At 52.8% G+C, this 24,524-nt stretch overlaps 2 protein-coding genes across 3 annotated transcripts; one reads left to right on the top strand and one right to left on the bottom strand.

Moving 5' to 3' along the window:
* On the top strand, nt 1-18,514 carry Pom121c (POM121 transmembrane nucleoporin C). The gene is made up of 13 exons (XM_052753975.1): nt 1-587; nt 1,811-2,026; nt 2,628-2,786; nt 5,887-5,967; nt 7,651-7,822; nt 9,042-9,133; nt 9,808-9,881; nt 10,163-10,287; nt 10,397-10,499; nt 11,038-11,205; nt 12,037-13,668; nt 16,031-16,153; nt 16,533-18,514. Exons 1-13 carry the CDS (start codon nt 16-18, stop codon nt 16,628-16,630), a joined length of 3,615 nt encoding a protein of 1,204 aa, XP_052609935.1. The 5' UTR covers nt 1-15; the 3' UTR covers nt 16,631-18,514.
* On the bottom strand, nt 18,511-24,507 carry Nsun5 (NOP2/Sun RNA methyltransferase 5). Of its 2 annotated transcripts, none has more exons than XM_052753976.1 (10): nt 24,382-24,507; nt 24,146-24,268; nt 22,876-23,050; nt 22,687-22,795; nt 20,939-21,077; nt 20,735-20,850; nt 19,542-19,720; nt 19,165-19,375; nt 18,949-19,092; nt 18,511-18,757 (listed from the first exon to the last, which is right to left on the bottom strand). In XM_052753976.1, exons 1-10 carry the CDS (start codon nt 24,472-24,474, stop codon nt 18,649-18,651), a joined length of 1,398 nt encoding a protein of 465 aa, XP_052609936.1. In that variant the 5' UTR covers nt 24,475-24,507; the 3' UTR covers nt 18,511-18,648. The 2 variants fall into 2 exon arrangements, with proteins under 2 accessions (XP_052609936.1, XP_052609937.1); XM_052753977.1 differs by having other exon boundaries at nt 18,957-19,092.
* Nucleotides 24,508-24,524: the final 17 nt, after the last annotated feature.

Raw genomic sequence — 24,524 nt, 5'->3', positions numbered from 1 at the left:
CGGCGCGGAGCCGCGATGTCTCCGGCGGCTGCGGCGGCTGGCGGAGTCGAGCGGCGGCGGCCCCCGTTGGGCGTGCGGGAGGGCCGGGGTCGGGCCCGCGGCTGCGGAGGGCCGGCGGGGGCCGCGGCACTCGGCCTAGCGCTCCTCGGCCTCGCGCTCTACCTGGTGCCCGCGGCGGCCGCGCTGGCCTGGCTGGCCGTGGGGGCGAGCGCGGCCTGGTGGGGCCTGAGTCGCGAACCCCGCGGCCCGCGGGGCCTGTCGTCGTCGTTCGTGCGTGACTCGCGCCGTCCCCCGCGGCCCGCGCTCACCGCTTCGCCGCCTCCGGCCAAGTCAGCGGTCAACGGCAGCCTCTGTGAGCCCCGCAGCCCGCTCGGAGGCCCCGACCCCGCTGAACTCCTGCTCATGGGCAGCTACCTGGGCAAGCCCGGCCCGCCCCAGCCTGCCCTGGCGCAGGACCCTAGGGACAGGCCGGGCCGCCGCCCACCCTCATGCTCCCCGCCGCCTGCCTCGGCGGCCCAACGAGTCCACCATGTCTACCCCGCGCTCCCCACCCCGCTTTTACGACCCTCCCGGAGGCCGCCCCATCGGTAAGTTATGGCGATCTTCCTAGGGTCGCTGCGGTTTTAACCTAGGGCTCAACGTGGAAATCCGATTTCCCCTTATCTTCCTTTTTTCTTTACTTTGCCTTTCCTCTAGCTTTTCTTTCTTTTTATTCCTCCCCCTTTCCCTTTCTTCATTACGCTCCTGTCTCTTTACTATTATTATTATTATTATTATTTTCTTTTAAAGGTAGGGTGTTTGGTGACCCAGGCTGGCTGACCTCGAACCCTTTCTTTGGTTGAGGCTGTCCCTGAACTCCTCTTCCTCCTGTCTCCACCTTCTGGATGAGGAGTTTAAGGACAGGATTACAGGTTTGCACCATCACACCAGCTTGTATGCTGTGCTGGCATCGAACCCGCAACTTCATTCATAGCGGGCAAGCACCCTGCCCATTCATTCCCTAGCCTTTGGTTTTGGGGTTTTTTGTTTTTTTTTTTGAGACAGGGTCTCTTGTAGCTCGTGCTGTCTCTTGAACTCACTGTGTAGGTGAGGATGACTTTGGACGGCTAACCCTCCTGTTTGCACCTACAGAGTGCTCGGTTTACAGGTGTGCTCCACCACAGTCAGCCTAGATTATGGATGAAAGCATTTTTTTTTAATTGCATATGCATGCGCAGTTCAGAGGACAGCTTGCTGGAGTCTTTTCTCCTTGCCCCATGTGGGTCTCTGAGATTGATGTCAGGTTATCAGACTTTTGGCAGCAAGGGCCTTTACCCATTCAGCTGTCTCGCTGGCCCTGCTGATACGGTGTTCAGTTGAGGATGAATACCTGTTAATGTTTAGCTTTCTTCTGTATTGGTGATGTAGTGCAGACAAATTGAACAAAATTATTCCTACACACCCCAACTGTATGTGCTTTTCTTCTGAAGTGCCTGTGTGGGCAAGGTTTTCAGTTTCCCTCTTAATTGGTTGAAGACCATGGTAGAGACAGCCATTAAGCAACTGATATTTTCTGCCCTTAGATAGAATGGGAGAAATTTGCCATTAAAATGCTCTGTCCCCTGTTGCTTAGAAAGATTTAAGGTCTGAGCTGTCAGTGATAGTGCTCTGTCTAGCATGCTCACATCCCTGGGTTTCGTCACTGCCAAAAATAAGAGAGGTTGATAGTCTCTGGGAAAGAAGTGTTAGTGCCTCTGTTTCTGCAGCCAGTCGAATTTGAATGCTCTCTTAAGGCTCTGTGGTTCCAGCATGTGTCTCCTATTCTCTACAGAGATTGTGGGTCTTTATCCGGTCGGTTCGTTATAACACCCCGAAGACGATATCCCATTCAGCAGGCCCAGTATTCCTTGCTTGGGGCCCTGCCAACAGTTTGCTGGAATGGTGGCCACAAGAAGGCTGTGCTGTCCGCACGGAACTCAAGGATGGTGTGTAGCCCGGTGACAGTGAGGATTGCCCCTCCAGACAGCAAGTTACTTCGCTCACCAATGTGAGTATGGGTATGAGTGTGTGTGTGTGTGTGTGTGTGTTGTGTGTATAAACTGTGTTTGCAGGTAAGCACCTGCACCTGCGTGGAAACCAGGAGAAAGCCTCATGTCTCCTTTAATTGCTCTTACTTATTCCCTTGAGGCCAGGGTCTCTCCCTGAACCTGAGGCTCACGTTTCAGTCTAGCTGATCAAGCCCTAGCCGTCCTCTTGTCTCTAGTTCCCTTGGAGCTGGGGTTGCGGGGGTATGTGGGATGCCTTGATTATTGTGTGGGTGCTGGGATCCGAACACCAGTTCTCATGATTGTGTAACTCTTCATCACTGAGCCATTTCTGCATACGTGCATGCACGCACATACACACATGCATGCTCAGTCACACTCTATTTATTTATAGACCAGGCTGGCTCCAAACTCGGGATGATCTCCTGCTTCTGCCTTCTCACTGTTGGGATTACAGGCATAGGCCACCAGGCCTGACTTACTAATCAACGTAGTTTCTACACATACGTGAGTTAGGGTCTCAATTGTCAGTTAGCTTCTGGTTTCTGTTCTCTACATGATAGTTAAAATATCCTGTTTCTAGAATCCTGTCTTTGATTGTAGGCCAGAGCAGATGCTCAACACAACACTGTCTTCACCATCGAGTAATGCCCCGGACCCTTGTGCGAAGGAGACTGTGCTGAGCGCCCTCAAAGAGAAGAAGAAAAGGACAGTGGAGGAGGAAGACCAGTTACCCCTCGATGGCCAGGAAAACAAGAGAAGGTACTGATCAGGAGAGTACTTAACTGCCTTCCCAGGGGGACTCCAGAGAATTTGTTCAAGTATAGGTGATTTCCATGAAGGTATAGAGGCCAGCTCCAGTATGAGCCTGGAAACAGCTTGGTAGTAGGGGCTTTAATATACTGTTCTTTTTTTTTTTTGGTTTTTCGAGACAGGGTTTCTCTGTGTAGTTTTGGTGCCTGTCCTGGATCTCGCTCTGTAGACCAGCCTGGTCTTGAACTCTGTCTGGCTCTGCCTCCCAAGTGCTAGGATTAAAGGCATGCACCACTGCCGCCTAGCTTACTGTTCATTTCTTAAGGCACGGGTATAACACGAATCCTAATTACTTAGCGGTTAAAACCCAGAGTCAAATATGGGGTAAATGCTGAAAGACCATAGAAGCAGAGCAGCCAGCCACTAGAGAGACTTGTTACCTCTAGGAATCCTCAGCCTGAAAAGGGTGAACTCCTGTCTCTGCCCAGCCAGATCACTTCCTGATTCCTCCTCCCAAGTGCTGGCATTAAAGGTGTATGCCACCACTGCCTGGCCTCTATGGTTAACTAGTGGCTGGCTCTGCCCTCTGGTTTCTAGGCAAGCGTTATTTGCCAGAACATAGACAAAATCTCAGCACACATGGGTTAGGTGAGCTACAATTCCCTTGTACTTAGGCTCTGCATTATACAGGAGTTTACCTGCATTAGAATGCTTGCCCCCATCCCCTGTTCCCCTCCCGGTATTCAGAGGCAGATTGGTGTTAGACTTTGCAACTCAAGCTGGCCTTCAACTCTTAAGTCCTACCTCCTAAATGCTGGATCATGGGCATGTGTGACCAGCCATCAGCTTTGGATACTAATCTGTTAAGTTTTACTTTCAAAAGCGAATGTTCAAAGTCTTCTCCAATTGTGCTTTTCTGTTATTTAATTAAGTGCCAGTTGTATTGCTGAAAGAAGTGTTTGTCCCAGCCAGGCAGTGGCGGTGCACGCCTTTAATCCCAGCACTCAGGAGGCAGAGGCAGGGGGAGCTCTGAGTTCAAGGCCAGCCTGGTCTACAGTTCCAGAACAGCCAGAGCTGCACAGAGAGATCCTGTCTCAAAAAGGAAAAAAAAAAAAGTACTTGTCCCAAAAAAGTAAAAAGTAAAGGCCTACTGCATACTAGCAAGTGCTCACCTGCCAAGCCACAATCCTGGTTCCTTACTGGAGCATTCAAGGCAAGGACTGTGCCACTGAGCCATACACCCAGCCCTCCACTCTTTTTTTCTAATTCAACAAAAGTTTATCAGGCACCTATTGTGTACCAGACCCTACTCCTCATCCTCATGGGACTTTCAAGGCAAACAAGTTTATATATACATATACACACAGAGATACATGCATATATATGTGTATATGTATGCACATATGCCCGTGGAGTTCAGAAGAGTTCAGAAGTTCAGAGCTCCCGGAACTAGAGTTACAGATAATTGCGAGCCACCGTGTGGGTGCTGGGAACTGACCCTGGGTCCTCTGCAAGAGCAGCCAGTGCTTTAAACTACCGAGCCAGTTTTCCCAGCCCCAATTTCTGAAAATCTTAAATCTTAAAATTACATTGCATTCATCTGTTGGGGGGCGGGGGTATCAGGAAGGGATGCATGCATGCCACAGAAGAAATGTGGAAGCCAGAGAAGAACTTGGAGGAATTGGTTCTCTCCTTTCCCCATGTGGACTCAGGATTGTATTCAAGTCATCAGGCTTGGTGGCAGGCTCACTACCCACACTGTTTTTCTGGGATGGGGTCTTTGAGCCAGGGCTTTCTTCTGGAGCCCTGGCCTAGCACTTGTTCTCTGGGTCAGGCTGGCCTGGAACCTAAGGGCAGTAACCTTTCCGTGTGCCAACACTCCTGGCAAGACGTGTATTTAAATGGTTAAAAAAGCAAGGTAATTACAGATTGTAAGTGCGTGAGGATTGGAAATGGAGTGTTGGAAGTAACGAGGAAGGGGCTAGCTCTCTTAGCAGACAGTAGATCACATGCCCAGGGAAGAACTGTCATTGTCCATTTCCTGGACAATTCATAGCCCCAGATTTTAAATTGACTTTCTGATACTAGATGACAAAATGAAGTAAAGGAGATTTTTTTCTTGACTTCTTTTTGAGACAATTTTTGTAGCCCAGGCTGACTTAGAATTCACTGTGTAGGAGCCAGAGGGTGGTGGCACACACCCTTAATCCCAGCACTCAGGAGGCAGAGGCAGGTGGATCTCTGTGAGTTTAAGGCCAGCCTGGTCTAGAGAGCAAGTTCCAGAACAGTCAAGATAGTTAAACATAGAGAAGCTTTCTCAAATAAAGCCAAAATAAACAAAAAAAATAAATAGATTTTACTGTATAGTCCAGGCTAGACTAGAGTTCATAATCATTCTGCCATAGCCTCCTGAGTGCTGAGATTACCTGTGTGCATTGCTGTGCCCCACTCTAGTTAGGGAGATCTTTATTGGCACATGTATTTATGGAATAAAGGATGTTAGAGGAGTTACAGGTGTGGCAAGTTAGCATTGTGCTGATGCCCCATAGCTGAGCAGGCACAGCACATGGCCGGGGAGGCAGGGAGAAAATGACAGCTATTGCAGTCCAGGTAGGTTTCTCATGTTCGTTAGGATAGTTCTTTTTCTTGGCCCTGGTACACCTGTAGCTGAGGATTCCATATTATTTTCTCCCCATAATTGGAATTTAGCAGTGATCACTGGAACTATGAATGGACTCTTGTGATTTTTCGAGATAGTTTCTCTGTATAGCCCTGGCTGGCCTGGAACTCAGAGATCCTCCTGTCTCTGCCTCCTGAGTGCTGGAGTTAAAGGTGTGTGCCACCACCCAGCTCTTTAATTTTTTTAAAAAGATTTATGAAGAAATGCTTTCAATTTTCTTTACGCTGTTTATTGTGTTTGTGTGTGAGTTGGTTCACACATGGAGGGCAGAGCCCAGCTTATGAGGGTCAGTTCTCTTTTTCTACTTGTGGGGTCCAGGGGTTCCCAGAATTAATTACCTGCTGAGTTATATGGCGGCCCAGGAGATGCTTAAAGGGGTTGGGAGGACAGGCACAATATTTCATGGAGGACTTTTTTGCTTTATCACAGGCGCCATGATAGCAGTGGGAGCGGGCATTCAGCATTCGAGCCGCTTGTGGCCAACGGAGTCCCTGCTGCATTTGTGCCTAAGTAAGTGAATCCTGGGAACTGAAGTCATGCTTCGCAAAAGTGCATTTGGACAGCCGATGCCTGTCGGCTTTCCTCTTTGCTTTCTGCGTTGTGTCCATTTCACACTCTGAAATCTGGAAGAACATCTGGACTAATTTGCCATGATTAGATATTTTCTCTCCAATTTCTTCTCATGTTTTTCCACTAATATGAATGAAAAACACAGAGCGGGTCCTTGTTTAATGACATCATATATTGTGCTAATGTTGCGGTAATCTTTCTGGAGTAAGCGCTCTGACACCAGGGAGAGTGGAGGAGAGGAGATGTCACAGTGGACTAAAGCCAGGACAGCTCCTGAAAGGCTTTGATAGTGGACCCAGTTTACAGTCTCACTTCATACTCTAAAACTGCAAAGTGGGGTGGACAAGCAGGTGAGATTTTACAGATGCGCACATGCCAGTCACCTTGTTCTAAAGGCATACATTATAGTTGACAGGTGTAAGTTTTTGTGTTCGGGTTGTTCAGGGCAGCAACCTTTGGTTTCTCCAGGTCTTCCTGTTCCAGGTAGCAAGTGAAGCCGTACTTAGAACTGGGCAGTACACACAGTGCTTTAAGTGAAGCACTGAAGAAACCCGGTTATAAGTCAGTGTCTAATCATTGGTCTCTTCTGTCTTATTCTGCTTCACTAACATGTTGTAGTTGACCCTTCACAGAAGGATCACAAGCTACAAGGCTTCTGCTGTGCAAGAAATGTTGTAGCATGGAATTTAAAATAAATACTAAATATCTCACATCTGAGTTTAAAATGTTGGAGGAAGTTTGGGTGCAAGGGACATAGGTTCCAGTGTGGTAAAAGGCTGTCTGTGAAGCCTTGCATTCAGAATTCAGCTCACTTGTACTGCACTTCAGGAGACATGCACACATGTTGTGGACCACCAAGATGTGAAAGGGCCTGAAATAGGTAAAGGCTGGGCTGGGGAGGCGCCTTTGGAGGCTCTAGCCTACAGTTTCAGGGGAGACACAGACCTCTGGGAGCTAGCTGAGATAGTGGTCCTCTGGAACTAAAGCGCTGCTGTGTGAAAGGAGTGGACCACCTGGCTGGCTTTGGCTGCAGACAGGTCCCAGGGGGAAAGGAAACACATCTTGCTGCAGCGTCAGCCAGCTGGTTGGTGGTGGGTATGGGGTGCCCTAGGACATAACAGGGGACAATACTGGGTTTCGAACCCGGGTTGTTTGGGACATCAGTCAGTACCCTTAACTGCTGAGCCGACTCTCTTCTGTCAGGGGACCATACTGTAGCAGAGCTAGGAACACAGGCCTACAGGGAGGATCATGGGAGGTTTCTTTTTGGGTTAGAGGCTCAGGAGAGTGGTTTTTTCTTAACTGTGATTTTTCTCTGAATAGCTTTATTGAGTTTTCATTAGCAGACGTTAAACTGTTTCCCTGTGAAGCCACAGTCAAGATGTAATCCTTCCCTCCAGCCCCAGGCGTCTGCTCTGCTCTCTGCATTCCCGTCTGTGTTTCCCATGCTGTGCTCTACCCAGTCACTTTGTCAGATACGGGTAGCCATGCCATTTGCTGCTGATGCCCATGAGAACATTATGGTCTTCCTTCAGGCTTACTCAGAAAGGTGTGTTGGAATTGTGCAGGAACTGTTAGAAACAGGAGAAGAAAAGCAGCATGTCTCCTTTTTCCTTCTGTTAGGCCTGGCTCCCTGAAGAGAAGTCTGGCTTCCCAGAGCTCAGATGACCACTTGAACAAACGGTCTCGTACCTCCTCTGTGAGCTCCCTGACTAGTCCATGCACAGGAGGCATCCCCAGCTCCAGCCGCAATGCCATCACCAGCTCCTACAGCTCCACCCGTGGCCTCTCCCAGGTATGTCTCAGGGCTGCGAACAGAGGGGTGCAGACCACTTTCTGTTGCCTTGCATTGGACCAATCTCTAGGCTAACAGGAATTCAAAGCCTTAAATAGCAAATAAGACCTAGGCCTGTGGGCCTGAACAGACTGCAGACCTATACAAATGGAGCTGTTCCTGCATGGACCAAGGGAAAACAGTGCACTAAACAATCTGGTTGAAAGGGTTCGTTCAGTTTGGAGTACAGATGAGATTTTAAGAGGTAATTTAGTACAAGTTTCTAAAACGTGACGTAGTTGTCATTCTTGCTTTGAGTTACTTCCTATCTATGGGTGGGGAAGCCAGGCAGATTGCTGCCAGGCAGGTTTGGTGTTAATGTAGGCCTTGACACCAGTAGCTGTGTGGGCTTGTGCAGGTAGATCAGTTACTTTTTTGTTTGGTTTGGTTTTTTGAGACAAGGTCTCATGGATCCCTGGCTATGCTGAAGTTTGCTATGCCTCTCAGGCTGGGCTCGAACTTGTGGTGATCCTCCACCTGCTTCTGCCTCCCAAGTACTGCGGTTTCAGGCTTGCAACACCATGCCCAGCTTGTATTTTTTAATATGCATAAGCTGATTCTGATAGATTGTCAGAATCTGCAGAAATACAGGGTGTGTTTTTTACTGTAGATAATCCTTGTCGGAATATATAATGGGTACAAGTATTATCTTAATGTGGTTTAAAAACCTTTTAAGATTTATTATTTTGAGGGTGTAGTGGCATACTCTTAAGTTTGAGGCCAGCCTGATCTACATAGTGAGTTGTAACTAGGGCTATACGGTGAGACTTGGACTTAAAGAAAAAAAACTTTTTTTATTTGAGCCTGTGTGAGGTTAGGTGCCCACAGAGGCCAGAAAGCATCCAGTCCCCCAGCACTAGAGTTACAGTATTTGTGAGCAGTCTGAGTGGGTGCTGGAAACCAAACCTGAGCCCTCTGCAAGAGCAGCAAGTTTTTCTTAACCACTGAGCCATCTCTCCAGTCCCTCACAAAGGTTTCTTTTTATTTTGGTTTGGTTTGACTGTGCTGGAACTCACTCTGTAGACCAGACTGGCCACAAATTTCACCGAGATCCACCTGTCTCTACCTCCTGAGTGCTGTGATTAAAGGCGTGCGCCATCCCGCCTGGCCTATCCAGAGTTTCTGTATGTAGTCATGTTCCCAGTGGTGCTCTTAGATGTGTCACTCTGCTTGATTGCAGCTGTGGAAGAGGAGTGGTCCCACCTCCTCCCCCTTTTCCAGCCCAGCTTCCTCCCGCTCCCAGACTCCAGAGAGGCCAGCCAAGAAAACAAGGTAGTCACCATTTGACTTCCGGTCACTTGTGTGGACGGGGAATGGGTTTACCAGGGATTGGCTGTTGGGCTCTCTGTTGACTCTGACTCAGCACATCAGAGTCAAGCCCTAGAAGAGCAGCCGAGCGAGCGAGCGAGAGCCAGCCTGCTACAGTTGTTGCCCTGTTGTGCAGTCTGAGCACACTGATGGTTGGCCCCTGCTGTCCGTACTCCAGTGGGAGGTGCAGAGTGGATGGGTCAGCAGGGGGCCTGGGCCCCTGGCCCTGCTCACTCTTCACTGGAGCTCGGCTCCTCAGGGCTCTGGTCTGTCTGTCTGGACCTGCCTGCTGCCCAGCCTTTTTGATGTTTTCACCTGTCACGGGCCTGCTACCTCACCAGCTCCACTCCTAGCTCCCAACACTAACCCACTGTTAGAGCCTGAAGATGCGGTCTGGGGCCTGGACTTGGCATGCTCTGAGTAAGGCTTCACAGATTCTGTATTTAATTAAAGACCAGTTGCTTGTGGCCTCTGTCAACTGCCCACCTTCATTTCTACAAGGACTGTGACATGTGACATGCTGAGACCTAGAGCCTTGGTCACTTTAGACTTTGGCCATGTGTGAGTGAGCGAGGGAGGTGCTTTGCAGTCCGGGTAGTGTTCCCAAACAAAATCTAGCCTTTTCACAATCCCCACAGAGAGGAGGAGCCATGCCCCCATTCCAGTTCTTCAGCTCCCTTGGTAGCAGACAAGGAGTCCCCAGGAGAAAAGGGTAAGTGGAGAAGCCATGTGGCTGAGGGTGGTCTGCAGTGCAAGAGGAACAGCACCATTGAGTTGACAGAGCATCGCTCTGTCTGGGGCACGGAAGATGGCCTTGCCCTTACTGGATCCTTAGTGTGGGAAGGAAGAAAGGCAGACAGTCCAGTGCAGAATGTAACGACTGGCAGGTGACGAGCTCATGTGGGGCTCTGGGTCACAGCCATCCCAGAAGCAGTTGTGTGCACCTTTGGAATGACATTGCAGATAGGCCAACAAACCTGTGTTTGTCTGTAGTTACAGATACAGCCAATGGGAAGCAGCAGAACTCTTGGACTTCCCCACCCACGCCTGGCAACTCTGGGCAACGCAAACGCAAGGTGCAGTTGCTGCCCTCCCGCCGAGGGGACCAGCTCACCCTGGTATGTCTTGTCCCTCCTCCCTCCCTCAGCTCTTTGAGACTCAGGAGGGCGGGGAGCAGGTTCCTTCCGCTCCTGGGGGTCAGCCTAACCTGTCGGTTCTCTTGAGCAGCCTCCACCCCCTGAGCTTGGCTATGCCATCACTGCCGAAGACCTGGACATGGAGAGGAGAGCCTCGCTGCAGTGGTTTAACAAGGTCTTGGAGGACAAGACGGGTAAGGATGTGGGCCGAGCGCAGTGTGTTCCTGGGGGCTTTGGGCTTCGTGTCAGAGGGTCTCCTTGGAAGAGAAGTGCTAGAACACTTGACTTTCCTTTTGAGTCTCCTCTATCCCAGGCTGTCTTCCGATTCAGAACCCCGCTTCAGCCTCCCAAGTGCTGGGCTGCAGACGGGTGCCACCACAACCAGCTCTTGATTTTTTTGTCCCCTGATGTCACCAGGAGTCTTATTACCAATAGCTGTCACCAACACTGTTCCACGGGACCTGGAAGTTTTGCTTTGTTTGTGGAAATGGTGTTACTGTCTGGCCGCAGTTGGCCTCAGCCTCCCAGTCCTCCTGCGCACACTCCAGCACGGCCATGTCCCACCCCCACCCTCCAGCTTTTGTTCCTTCTCTGGGAAACCTGCTTGGGTCTTCACTGAGGCCTGCAGTCCAGTGTGCCACCTGGGAGGTCAGGGAAACATTTCGGAAGAAGCTTTTGGGCTCTTCCTTTGCTCTGGAACTCCCACGCTAGAAGACTGTCTCTCCTCCTCAGATGATGCGTCCACCTCAGCCAATGAACCCTCACCTGCTGCCCCTTTTACATTTACCCCGCCTGCTGTGGCTCCTGCTGCCTCCCCAGCCTCCCTCCCAGCTCCTAGCTCTAACCCACTGTTGGAGAGCTTGAAGAAGATGCAGGAGTCTCCAGCCCCACCATCCTCAGGTAAGCAGAGCACTCTGCCCTGTAATGACAGGCTTTTGATCTGAAGGGAGTGTAGAGCCTGTTGGTCTGTGCTTCAGAGGGCCCTGGTCTGGAAATTGGAAGGCAGGCTGTCATACCAGGTTCCTGATTCCAGGCCAGCTGCCCTAGCTGCTCTGAGCCTGGGTCATCTGAAAATGACCCTTGGGAGGTGTCTGCAGTATGACATGATCCATCCCATAAGGTATCCTAGCTTTCTGGATCCCCAGCCTAGAATACCTGAAGTCCCTTTCTCTCTGGGTAAGGCTGGTGAGCCTTGCCAGCTGGTCCCTTCATGCTGTCGCACATGGACATACCTGCGTGCTGTAGCTGTGCTTCTCACTGGCGTGTGCAGCCATGGGGATGCCGCTCGCTCTTGGGCTCAGACAGACACTCCCTTGTTGGGTTGGGAAACAGGGTGGGTCTGTGTTAGATGACTAGGCCCAGGTAGGTAAGTAAGTAGACATCAGAGCTGGTAAACGTGGTGGGTCTGTGTTAGATGACTAGGCCCAGGTAAGTAAGTAAGTAGACATCAGAGCTGGTAAACGTGGTGGGTCTGCGTTAGATGACTAGGCCCAGGTAGGTAAGTAAGTAGACATCAGAGCTGTGCTAATGGCCTTTTCTTCCCTTCATCATCACACTTGAGCCCCCATTAGGCTCCCCTGCGTCCTTCTTTCTGTCTTTCCTGGAGTCTGGGGTAGAGACAATAATGCCTTCTGGAGTCCTGTGCAGTGGTGGTTCTTACTGGAGGATACGAGCAAGCTAAGTGCCACCTGCAGACCCCTCAGCACTCACCTCACTTCCTCTTCTTCACAGAACCTGCTGCGGCAGCAACTCCTGCAGCCCCTTCGCCTCCGAAGACACCCAGCCTCCTGACCCCTCTTGTCTCACCACTGACGGGGCCGTCGGCCAGCACCTCCTCAGACTCCAAACCTACAGCCGCCTTCCTGGGGCTGGCCCCTTCTGCATCTGCAACACCACTCACTGACACCAAGTCCCCTGGCGTCCCTCAGGCTGAGCAGCCTGTCAGCACCCCAGCCTCCTCGGCTCCCTCCCCCACCCCAAAGCCCAGCATGCTGTTCGGGATGCTGAGCCCACCCGCCACTTCCTCCCTTGCCACGCCTGGCGCAGCTTGTGCTTCTCCCATGTTTAAGCCCATTTTCATGACCACCCCCAAGAGTGAGAGTGAGAGCCCCTTGCCATCCAGCTCCTCAGCCACCACCACGACTTCGTCCAGCACCACCCTCGCCACAACAGCCAGTCCCACAGCTCCCACTTTCAAGCCCATTTTTGACAGTGTGGAGCCGTTTACAGCCATGCCCCTGTCAGCCCCCTTCTCCCTGAAGCAGACAGCTGCTGCAGCCACCACTCCAGCCACCCCCTCCCCTCTCTTCACTGGCCTGGGCACTGCCACCTCCACAGCGGCCTCGGGCACCACAGCCTCTGCCTCAAAGCTTGTGTTTGGCTTTGGAGTGACCACTGTGGCCAGCAGTACCAGCAGTGCGGTGACTACCACCTCGCAGACACTTCTTTTCGGGGGGGCCACCCCTGTCACTGCTGCCAATTCTGCCCCGGCCCTGTCCTCCATCTTCCAGTTCGGCAAGCCCCCTGCCGCGGCGGCGTCTGCAGCCGGCACCTCCTTCAGCCAGCCCCTTGCCAGCTCTGCCCAGACCGTGGCCGGCAGCGGCAGCGGCACTGGTGGCTTCGGTGGCTTTGGCAGCGCCCTCACCACCTCCACCTCAGCCCCTGCCACCAGCGGCCAGCCCACACTGACCTTCAGTAGCACCGTCACCCCCACCTTCAACATTCCCTTTAGCTCTGGGGCCACGCCTGTGCCGCCAGCCTACCCTGGAGCCGCCCCACAGCCCGCGTTCGGAGCCACCAACGGGGCCGGCAGGCCCGCACTGGCCCCGAGCTTTGGCAGCTCTTTCGCTTTCGGCAACTCCGTGGCCGCGGCCCCATCGGCAGCCCCGGCCCCGTCGGCAGCCCCGGCCCCGGCCACCTTTGGCAGCGCTGCACAACCGGCTTTCGGCGGATTGAAAGCCACAGTCTCCACCTTTGGCACCCCTGCCAGCACACAGCCAGCTTTCGGGAACACCACGTCGGTGTTCTCCTTTGGTTCAGCCACCACCTCTGGCTTTGGTGCCACCACGCAGACCACCAACAGTGGGAGCAGCAGCTCTTTATTTGGCAGCTCTGCGCCATCCCCGTTCACATTCGGTGGCTCAGCAGCGCCGTCTGGCAGCGGAGGCTTTGGGCTTGGTGCTACTCCAGGCACCAGCTCCACCTCTGGAACTTTCAGCTTTGGATCTGGACCGAGCGGGACCACGGGCACCACCACCTCTTTTGGGGGAAGCCTGAGTCAGAACACCCTGGGCACACCCAGCCAGAGCTCACCCTTCGCCTTCAATGCGGGCAGCGCGTCTGAAAGCAAGCCTGTGTTTGGAGGTAAGACTGGGGGGGACCGTGGGAAGACTAGGTGCGGAACAGCCAGCAAGCGTGTTCCAGGCCCGCTGGCAGTCCGAGCTCATTAGGGCTGGAGGGCTGGAGTGGGAAGACCTGTTCCAAGGAGGACCCAAACTCAGTTCCAGCACCCACACCAGTGCCTGTCACCTACCTATAGATGCGGCTCCAAGGGATCTGACGCGGCTTTCTGGCCTCCACAGGCACTACACTTGTGCACATACCTACGTACACACACACATCTTTTTTAATCCTAAAAAGATACGTGTGTATGAGTGTTTTGATGCATGTATGCCTGTGCCCACAGCAGCCAAAAGAGGGTGTTGGATCCCCCGGGACTTGAGAGCTGCCATGTTCATGCTAGGAATTAAACCTAGGTTCTCTGGAACCATTGAGCGCTCTCTCCAGCCCCATAATTCCTTTGAGGAATTAATGAATGAGAGGGAAGAATGTTTGTGGTTTATGGGTTTGTATAAACGTGTGTACAGCCACATCCAGCTTTATTTTATATGGTTACTCAGCTTATACAGCAAGCTCGTTGAACTGCCCAGCTGTCTCCCCAGCCCATTCTAACTTACTATTGTGTGTCTATGTGAGAGACCATTTCCGAGTAACTGAGGCTGCCCTCAGACTCCAGCTCTTCATCCCCGAGCTTCCTGAACACTGTGGTAGTAGAGAGGCTGCCCTCAAACTCCAGCTCTTCATCCCTGAGCTTCCTGAACACTGGTAGTAGAGAGGCCGCCCTCAAACTCCAGCTCTTCATCCCCGAGCTTCCCGAACACTGTGGTAGTAGAGAGGCCGCCCTCAAACTCCAGCTCTTCATCCCTGAGCTTCCTGAACACTGGTAGTAGAGAGGCCGCCCTCAAACTCCAGCTCTTCATCCCCGAGCTTCCCGAACACTGTGGTAGTAGAGAGGCCGCCCTCAGACTCCAGCTCTTCATCCCCGAGCTTCCTGAACACTGTGGTAGTAGAGAGGCCGCCCTCAAACTCCAGCTCTTCATCCCCGAGCTTCCCGAACACTGTGGTAGTAGAGAGCCATGCAGGCAGCAGGGGAGGGTGTGGGCTCAGCACAGAGGCAGGAATGGTGGGTTCGGGAGCAGAGAACAGGCAAGAGTGGTGGAGTTTGTAAGGCTGGTAGAGTAGAAGACTGCTCCTAGCCAGGCTTCATTGTGTGCATTTTAAATATCCCGGGAAGTCACAATAGAATTTCAAACTGAAAGGTGAAGAGATCTTGATGCTGTGTGCAGGGTGAAGTTTGGCCCTAAGAGCTGCTGATTGCTTTGGTAAATACTGGAGAAGCTCTTGGGGAAGTGGGGAGGCGGGAGGCAGGTCTGTTGAGTGAGTCATCTAGAGCAGTGAGAAAAGGGATAGAACCAGAGAAGGTGGACCTTTTGCCAGGTGGTTGGTTCATAGGTGGAAACAGGGTGATGAGTTCACGCAGCCTCCGGAATAAGCAGGTGGATGGGGCTGGGGAGAGGGCTCAGCAGTCAGTGCTTGCCACTTGAGTGTGAGGATCTGAGTTCAATCCCAGTGCTCAGTAGCTAGGTGAGGCAGTGTGTGCCCGTAATCCAGTGCTGAGTGTGGAGGTAGGCAGATCCTATGGACTTGTTGGCCAGTCTAGCCAAAATAGCCAGCTCCAGGCCGGTGAGTAGAGACGCTGGAATGTGAGCGTCTGGCTTTTATTCCTTCCATGAATGAGTGGTCGGTACACCAGTGCAGATACACACCCGAGACGGATAACACATGGGGAGCCTTTCAAAGGATTATGAGTCTTTCTCACTTAAGAATGGCGATGGGCAGGCGATGGTTCAGGGTCCTTTGTGGGGGAAAAGGAAGGATTGACAGGTGACATTGCAAAGGACCAGGACTATTTATAAAAGCCTGGTGGTCCACACCAAATCAGTAGTTGGGCTGGGTGTGGTGTGCATGCCTGGTATCCCGGCACTTAGGCTTGGACAGGAGGTTGGAGAGTTCCAGGCCAACCTGGGCTACATAACACACTCAATCTCAAAAATAGCAAAATAGAAGAATTGGGTGTCTGAGGTAGGAGGGGTGAGAAGTGGTGTGGAAGCAGCATCAGAGCAAGGCAGCCCTGAGATAATTGCACAGGCAGAGCAGGAGCCATTCCCAGAGGGCATCCTGGAAGGGTTCGCATCTCTGCACGGTGAGTGTGAGGGAAGGCAGGGAACCAGGGAGGAGAGAGAGGCAGGGCAGGGTTAACCTGACCGCCCCACACCTCCGGCTGCGCTTGTACATGGAGGGTGGCAGAGGCGAGCTTCCTCGGCACTGCCGAGGACCGGTCTGACACCTGCCCAGTCTCTGCAGCTCTTCTGTCTCTCCCCTCTAGGCACAGCCACACCCACCTTTGGGCAGAGTGCCCCTGCCCCTGGAGTAGGCACCGCAGGCAGCAGCCTCTCATTTGGGGCCTCCTCAACACCTGCCCAAGGCTTTGTTGGAGTTGGAGCTTTTGGTAAGCAGCCAGTCTGTTGCCAGCATGACACCCTATCCCTTGGATCAGGAGTGATCATGGGGATAGCAGGTTGCTGGCCCTCGGGGTCTGGGGGAGTTGGACAGTAGAGTTGAGCCGTCTCAGGAAACTCGAGCATTTAGGAAGCCAGGTGCTGGTTTTTTGTTGTTTTGTTTTGCAAAGGTTTATTTTTATGCGCATTGGTGTTTTCCCTGCATGTTTATGATGGGTTCCCGCCAAGGACTATGAGAGTTCCCACCAGCTTCAGAAGCCCTGGTGGAACACCTATGCTTCTGCTGTTGACCTGACTTCCCAGAGCGAGGCACAGGTACAATGTCTGTGGCAGCAGCTGCCCTGATGAGCTCTTGTCAACTCTTTCCAGGAGCAGCGGCCCCTTCATTTTCCATTGGCGCGGGATCCAAGACCCCGGGGGCGCGACAGCGACTTCAGGCCCGAAGGCAGCATACCCGCAAGAAGTAGCCTGCCTCCTGTCTCCACTCCCCCATCCCTTCCCCAAATCTGGACCTCAGCACTGCTAGGAAGAGCCTCTGACCCTTCGAATTCCATAGCAAACCCAGCCCGTCACCAGGGCAGAAGCGGCAGCCTGGCCCTTTCTGTTCTAGAGAAAGTGGGTGCCCCACGGAGGGGCAGAAGCCCGATACTTGACTTGAACAGTCACTGGTGAGGCTGGAGAACTGGAGAAACATCTGTACATATTGTCCTTGCTGCCCCAGCGCTTGTTTAGTGTGTAGCCTAGGCGGCCTCCCCCTTTCCTTGAGCACCCTCTCTGCTAGAGGGTGCATGGGACCCACTGGGACCCCGGTACACATCAGGTGGATTGGGGGAACGGAATGTCCCCGAGCTTTGCCTGCTTGGCCTGGCCGTAAGAAGTGGTCTCTTCCTATGGTCCCTTCAGGGTCTCTCCTCCTTTCTTGCTGCTTTGCCCCTCCCCAGTCCTCTGAGATTCAGTCCTTTGAAATGGCAGTGAATCTTGCTTTGCCTTGGAGACCCCAGTGGGCACTGCTCGCCTCTTCTGCCAAGTCCGCTTCATCTCCAGCCCTCTGCCAGTCCAGCCTCCAAAAGGTTGGTGGCTCAAGACAGCCTGGCAGAGGCAGGGGAGAAGTCTGCTCCGGAAGTCCCGGGGCAGCAGACTGCCCACCACCGTTTCTAGCTGCCTCTCCACCTGCCCGCCACCCCACGGGCCTCTCTGCCTCTTCGGGATTGTATTTTCCAAGCCTTGTACTGTGTTGTCTGATGTTAATGTGGGTTGCTCCTTGAATCGAGTTTGGAGGAAGAATTGAATTGTATGTGTGGCGGCATGTTGGTAATGCCGGACTTAATGTCGCCTGGGCCCTCCTGGGCCTAGCTAATTGAATGCTGAAAGTGGCACCGCGTGACAGCCACAGCGCTGACTCCTGAGTTCTCCATAGTGTTTTGACTTAAGGGCTGGCAGCCCAGGGGATGGAGCCTGTGGGAGCAGACTTCCTTCCTTCTGTGTCCCCCCACAGCGCACACCCCAGGTGAGGGCGTCCTCTGCCTGTGTTTGGAGTTGTAGGTGAATGGACCACACCTTAGTTGTTCTCCCAAAAGGTCCTTCCAGCCTGTCTCTTTCCTTCCAGAAACCACACCCTCAGGCCCCAGAGCCTGGCTGCCATGCCCATCCTCTTTGGGAGAAGTATGAATGCGTGTGTCTAAATTAAAAGAAAAAAATATTTAAACGTTTTTTAACAAAATAAAAATTTATTTTTATATTTAAGCTAAATTGCCTTTTAAATTCCTTCAAGCTTGGTTCATTGAGGTGGTTAAGTATAAATGCTATTGAATAGTAGGAATTAGCTGTATAGTTCTGCCTGTGTGAAGGAGGGGCTCGTGGCTGTCCCCGGCAGCTCTCCTAAGGGGGCAGAGCTCCTCCTGGACATGTCGTATAAGTGTAATTCTTACTTTATAAACAATGTGATGTAGCTGTAACTGGTTCCTTCCCTTTGTGACTGGCAGGGGTTAGGCTGGGTTGTGTGGAGCTGGGGAAGAGCTGGACCTCAAGTCCCAAATGCCTGTGAGGATGGGTGGGGTCTGCACAGGAAGCCTCTACCTGTGCCTCAGGTAAGGAAGGGGCCTCCCTGCAATTCAGTCTGAGCTAATTACCTCAGCTCCACAGCAGGCCTGCATCCAGGGCCCCTGAAGAGGCGTCCTGGGACAGCCTCGGTGTGTGAGCACATTTGTCCGTGCTCATGCTGGACGGGGGGCAGGGAGGCTGGGGCTTCCCACCACAGACTGAGTTCCTGTGAGCGTAGCTGAGATTTTTAGTATGAATGTGAGATTGTTCTTGCTTATGTCATTAAAAATAAAACTGTGATCTGTCATTGACCTGTCTGCCCTTTATTTGTGAAGCAAAGAACTTAACTGGTAAACTGCCCAGGAAGGGACCCGCAGGGCCACATCTGCTCCTCCCGGGGGAGCGGATTCCCACCAGGACGGTGTGCTGTAAGGCTCAGTGACCACTATGTACTTGGCTGCATGCTGCCACCAGCTGCTGCTTTGCGTCTTCTCTTTCTCTTTGGAGCTTTGCTGAGAGGTTCTGGAGCCACTGCTTTGTCCTGTGGGGCTGGGCTGAAAGAACAGGCCAGAGGTTAGCAGATGTGATGGCCCACACCTTTTAACACTCAGAGAGTGAGTTGTAGGCCAACCAGGGCGCCACAGACCCTGCCTCCAACACAAACTCGGCTCCTCCTCCTCCTCCTCCTCCTCCTCCTCCTCCTCCTCCTCCTCCTCCTCCTCCTCCTCCTCCTCCTCCTCCTCACCTTGGTACCACTTCTGCCCGCTCAAACACAGCAATGAAGAAGCCACCCGTGAGTGTGGTCTCGGGAGAAGCCCGGAGGCAGTGCTCAGACTCCGGAAAGGTACTCAGACCTCGGTGAGGCCACGTGGGTAGGACAGGAGCTAATCTGTGGAGAAGGAGAGGACTCAGACCCTGATGAGAAGTAGCCTGTGACCTCAGACCCTGGAGACACCATTACCTGAAGACCCCCGAGTTCTGCCGTAGAGCCTCTTGAACCACATCTTCGTTCTCCTCTTGGCAAAGGGAACACGTGGAGTAGACTAGGCGTCGCAGGGAGGGGAAGGTGAGGGCGTGGCACAGAGCCCGCTGCTGGAACCCTGCCAAGGCCTGCAAACGCTCCTTGCTAGGTGTGCCTCCCCCATGCTCCTCCAGCCGCCGGCTCAGCATACCTATGGGAAGGCAATCAGGAAGCCATTGCCCACCCAAACCCCCATTTTACAGATGAGAGCATTTGCCTGTCGTCACAAGTCAGAAGGAATACCAAGATGAACTGGTAGCCTTTACTATCCAAGTGGCTGTGGGGCCAGGACCCCAGCCACACTGTCCCCATCTCACCAGAGCCACTACAAGAAGGGTCCAGCAAGATGTACTGGACCTGGCCGTAACGCTGGTCGGAGGGAGAAACTGTCAGGAAGTCCTTCTCTGCTAACTCGCAGCAAGAGACCCCAGCTCGAGCCAGCAATGTAGCCATGGCTGCCAGCCGCTTGGCATCCTGGTCGAAAGCAAAGATCTTCCTAGGGAAGAGAGCAGAGGCAGGGTGAACGGAGAATTTCTTCTAAATTACAACTCCTAGGGGGGCAGAGAGATGGCTCAGCGGTTAAGAGCATTGGCAGCTCTTCCAGTTCAATTCCCAGCAACCAAATGGGGGCTCACAGCCATCTATAATGGGATCTGATGCCCTCTTCTGGCCTGCAGGTGTACATGCAGATAGAGCACCATATACATAAAATAACTCTTAAAAAAAAAAAAAAAGACGTCTATGTGTATGACACATGTATGCAGGTGCCTGTGGAGGCCAGAAAGAGTGATGGAGTTTAAGAAGTTGTGAGCCGCCTGACGTGAGTGCTGTATACTGAACGGGTCCTCTGGAATAGCGGCAAGTACTCGCTGAGCCATTTGCCAGCCCCTGAACTGAGTTTTGGAGCATGGAGCCCCACAGTTACGTAAATCAAACCGTAACATATACTAATCCAGGACAAAGGTCTGGGGGTGTGGCTCAGCAATAGAGGGCTTACCTAGAATCCCCCAGTGAGGGGCTGGGGGTGTGGCTCAGTGGTAGAGCACCTGCCTAGAATCCCCCAGTGAGGGGCTGGGGTGTGGCTCAGTGGTAGAACACCTGCCTAGAATCCCCCAGTGAGGGGCTGGGGTGTGGCTCAGTGGTAGAGCACCTGCCTAGAATCCCTCGGTGAGGGGCTGGGAGTGTGGCTCAGTGGTAGAGTGCTTACCTGGCATGTAATAAGGCTTTGGGGATTCAATCCTCGATACACTACCACCCAAAACAAAACAAAAAGCTAGGACACAACATATTTAAATGGCTTATAGGGGTTCCTGCCATAGATAACCAGCCTGGGAAGATCCCAAGGGCTGAGGGAGTTTTGTCTCACACACCAGTAGCCTGGCTTGAGACTAGGCTATGAGCTTCCTAGGGCCATGCAGTCAATCTGTATCATTAGTGAGACTTTCCCCACAAAGCCCAAGATTTTTACCACATCCCTCCCTCTGCCTCAAAGCTCACTGCCAGCACTCACCCCTGGTTCTTCAGAAGGGCCGCAATGTAACTGGTCTTGTTGCCGGGGGCAGCACAGGCATCAATGACATGGGAGCCAGGCGGGGGGGCCAGCAGCATGGCTGGGAGGCAGCTGGCCTAGCAGGGCAGAAGATGCCGGGCGGGCAGCTCAGTAAACATAGAGCCCGAGTCACACATCCTCCCTTTCCCCGTCCGCACTCCCGACCTTATCCTGCAGGATGAGATGGCCAGCGCGGTAGAGCGGGTGCTCATGCAGATCTGTCTGTGCAGGAAACACAAGAAGCTCAGGCAACAGGGAGTCCAGAAGAAAATGTTGCCCCTTGAGAGTTCGCAAGTCCTCCAGGCTGGCAGGGAACAACACTGGTTAGGTTTTGGTTTTAACCTTTACGTTTATGATGTGTTCAGGTGTTTGGTCTGCATCGGCATGCATGTGGTCTCTATGGAGACCAACAGGGCATCAGGTTCCCTAGGACTGGAGCTACAGATGGTTGTGACCACCATGGGGGTTCTGGGAACCAAAGTCTGGTCCTCTGCAAAAGCAGTCATGCCCTTAACCACTGAGCCATCTCCCTGCTTTTCACTTTTAAAAAAGACTTCTTCTGGGTCTGGAGAGATGGCTCAGTGGTTAAGAGCACTGGCTGTTCTTCTAGAGGACCTGGATTCAATTCCCAGCACCCACATGGCAACTCACAACTGTCTGTAATTACAGTTCCAGGGGATCTGACACCTTCACACCAATGCACATAAAATAAAGTTAAATAAATCATTTTTTTAAAAAAAGACTTATTTTAAACTATGTAACTATGTTTAGGTAAGAGCTGATACCCTGAGAACCATCAGAGTTCCCTGGAACTGGAGCTAGAAGCCACCCAACATGGGTGCTAGGAGCTGAACTCGGGTCCTCTGCAAGAGCAGTTTACTGTTTAACTACTGAGCCTTGGCTCTAGCTCTAAGTCTGCTTTATTTTTGTTGAGATAGGATCTGGAACTCAATTCCATCTCAACCTCCCCGGTACTGGGATAACAAGTATATATCATCACGCCCTGCCTCTAAAAAAGGGGTTTTGGGGTTGCAAGGGCCGGTGAGGCACCAGGTAAAAGCATTTGCACAAACTTGATGACCTAATCTGATTATGAATTGATTTTGGTCATTGTGTCTTCAGAGACCTTTTACTGTTCCCAAATATTTCAAACTGTACATTGTTCAGCAGCCCATGGGTCCTGACCTCCAGCTGAAGAGAGACTATAATCTGGACAGGAAACTGAAAAGGTGAGAGGGAACAGCTGGGCTAGAGAACAAATGGAGGGGGTCGCCAGAACATAGAATAAGAATTGCAGGAATTAGGGGCTGGAGAGAAGGCTCAGAGGTTAAGAGCACTGGCTGCTCTTCCAGAGGTCCTGAGTTCAATTCCCAGCAACCACATGGTGGCTCACAACCATCTGTAATGAGATCTGGTGCCCTCTTCTGGCCTGCAGGCAAACATGGAGGCAGAATGTTGTATACATAAATAAATCTTAAAAAAAAAAAAAGAGAGAATTGCAGGAATACCCGTTTAGGGTAAAAAAAACAGGTCTCAGAAGATGACGAGGAATAAACTGTAGGAGGGGCTAGAGACATGGCTCAGCACTGAGGCACACTGCTCTTTCAGAGGACCTAAGTTTGGTGCCTAGCACCACGCCCAGCAGCTCCCCTGCCTATGGCTCCAGCTCCAGAGGGTCCAATGCCCTCTTTTGGTACATGCACACACGCACACATAGACATACATACTTATACGTCATTTAAAACAAACGTAACATCTTTTTTAAAAGGGAGAAAGTTTTGTTGGGAAAGTAGGAAGAAACATCTAGAGAAAGCAGTCGCTACCCCTAGTCTCTCTTCCCATAGACTCCTGCTTCCCCAGGAATCTGGACATCCAGGAAAATGAAGGCACCCAGGCAGATGCCAAGTTCTCACCTGGAAGCCCGACCCTGGTAGGAGAAACCTTGTCTCTTGAAATAATCGATCGCGTCCTCAGGGCAGGTCTTGAGCGTGTTCACACGCACGAACCGAGGCACCTGGTAGGCTAGAAGCCACAGCAGTGAGTGGGTAGGAAGACAAGCCCCTCCTGAGGGCCATCACCCTCCCCCTCAGCCTCCAGTTCACCTTGGCCAGGCCTGGAACTTTCTTGCAACAGGTCCTCATTTCGGCTCACACCCCGATGAACCTTGAGCCGGGCCAACTCAGCCTTGAGCCTCGCCTGGTGCCGGCCCAGAAGAGCCTTCCATCGGCCTCCACCCCCTCGGAAACCCTTCCCTAGCAATAATTCATACACTAGCACCTGGATAGAGAAAAATAGAAACACTATTAGCAACATAAAACCCTTTGGTGGGAGGACTAAGTACCTGTCCAGATGGTCATCTCAAGGGGGTTTTCTTGCAAAAAGATCACCCACAAAATTAATGGCCCAGTATGGGGGCAAACGCCTATAATCCCAGATGCTTACACAAGAATACAAGCTGAAGATCAACCTGAGTTACCAATTTAAGACCTACCTAAGCAACTTAGCAAGAACCTGTCTCAAAAATCTTAGAAGGGCTGGGGACATAGCTCAGTTGAACCTGCCTAGAATCTCCCAGAGAAGGGTTGAGGGTGTGACCCAAAGAGAACTGTCTAGCATCCACCACTTAAGGGACTGGGAGCAAAGCTCAGCAGTAGGGTAGAGAGCTTGCCTCATATCCGCCAGAGAAGGAATGGGGTTACAGCTCAGCAGTAAGTACCTGCCTAGACTGCTGTAGTGAGGGGCGGGAGGTGTGGCTCAGCAGTAGAGCACCTGCCTAGAATCCCCCAGTGAGGGGCTGGGGTGTGGCTCAGTGGTAGAACACCTGCCTAGAATCCCCCAGGGAGGGGCTGGGGTGTGGCTCAGTGGTAGAGCCCCTGCCTAGAATCCCCCAGTGAGGGGCTGGGGTGTGGCTCAATGGTAGAGCCCCTGCCTAGAATCCCCCATTAAGGGTTGGGGGCGTGGCTGGGGATAGAACACTAGTCTAGACTCCTCCACTGCAGGGTTTGGGGGCGTGGCTCAGTGGTAGAACTCTTCCCTGGCATGCTGGAGACTCTGGGTTCAATCTCCAGCGTCACAGTAAAAGCAGGCAGACCGACAGAAAGCAGATTCGGTATTGAAACCCGGTGTCCTGCCTCCCAGGCCTGTACCTTTCCCGCAGATAGCCACCTGTTGAGCAGAACTGTGGACCCCCAACCTTCCTTCCCATCATCCCCCTTCCCGGCAGGTAGCCTCTGCCACTGCTAGTTTGGGTCTCCGTCCTCGTTAACTATGCACTGCTCTCAGTGAAGTCAACATCCGTTCCAGCTCAACCGGGATCCCGGAAAGAGGGGCAGAACTGGGCACGGGTGACCGGCCCCGGCCACCGCCGCTCACCTTGGCCAGGTGCGGCCGCAGCTTCTTCTCGGCGCGGAGGAGCCCGGCGCTGGCGATCACGGCGTCCAGCACGGCCGAGTAGCGCTGCGTCTCGCACACCAGCGCGTACAGCTGCTTCACGTTCTGCGGGGCCGGGGGAGACACGCTGTGCACCCCACGCGGGCCTCGCCTCCCACGCCCGCCCGCCCGGCAGGCCCCGCTCCCCAACCCTTCCTCCCTGCACCCGGCCCCACTACCTGGAAGCTGCTGGAATACACCAGCCCCTTGAGGGAGCCCTGGCGGCTTTCCACGCCCGCCAGCACGGCCGCCGCCGCCGCGTACAGCCCCATGCTGCCGCTTCGGCTCCGTCTTTACGACACTGTCGCAAAGCTCGGTCTGG

Source organism: Peromyscus californicus, unplaced genomic scaffold, assembly GCF_007827085.1.
Source record: "Peromyscus californicus insignis strain IS unplaced genomic scaffold, ASM782708v3 Scaffold_2__1_contigs__length_46816999, whole genome shotgun sequence".
In the NCBI taxonomy this organism is placed as follows: Eukaryota; Metazoa; Chordata; class Mammalia; order Rodentia; family Cricetidae; genus Peromyscus; species Peromyscus californicus.
Note: the sequence above shows the minus strand (reverse complement) of the source record. Positions and strands in the feature narration are given on the sequence as shown.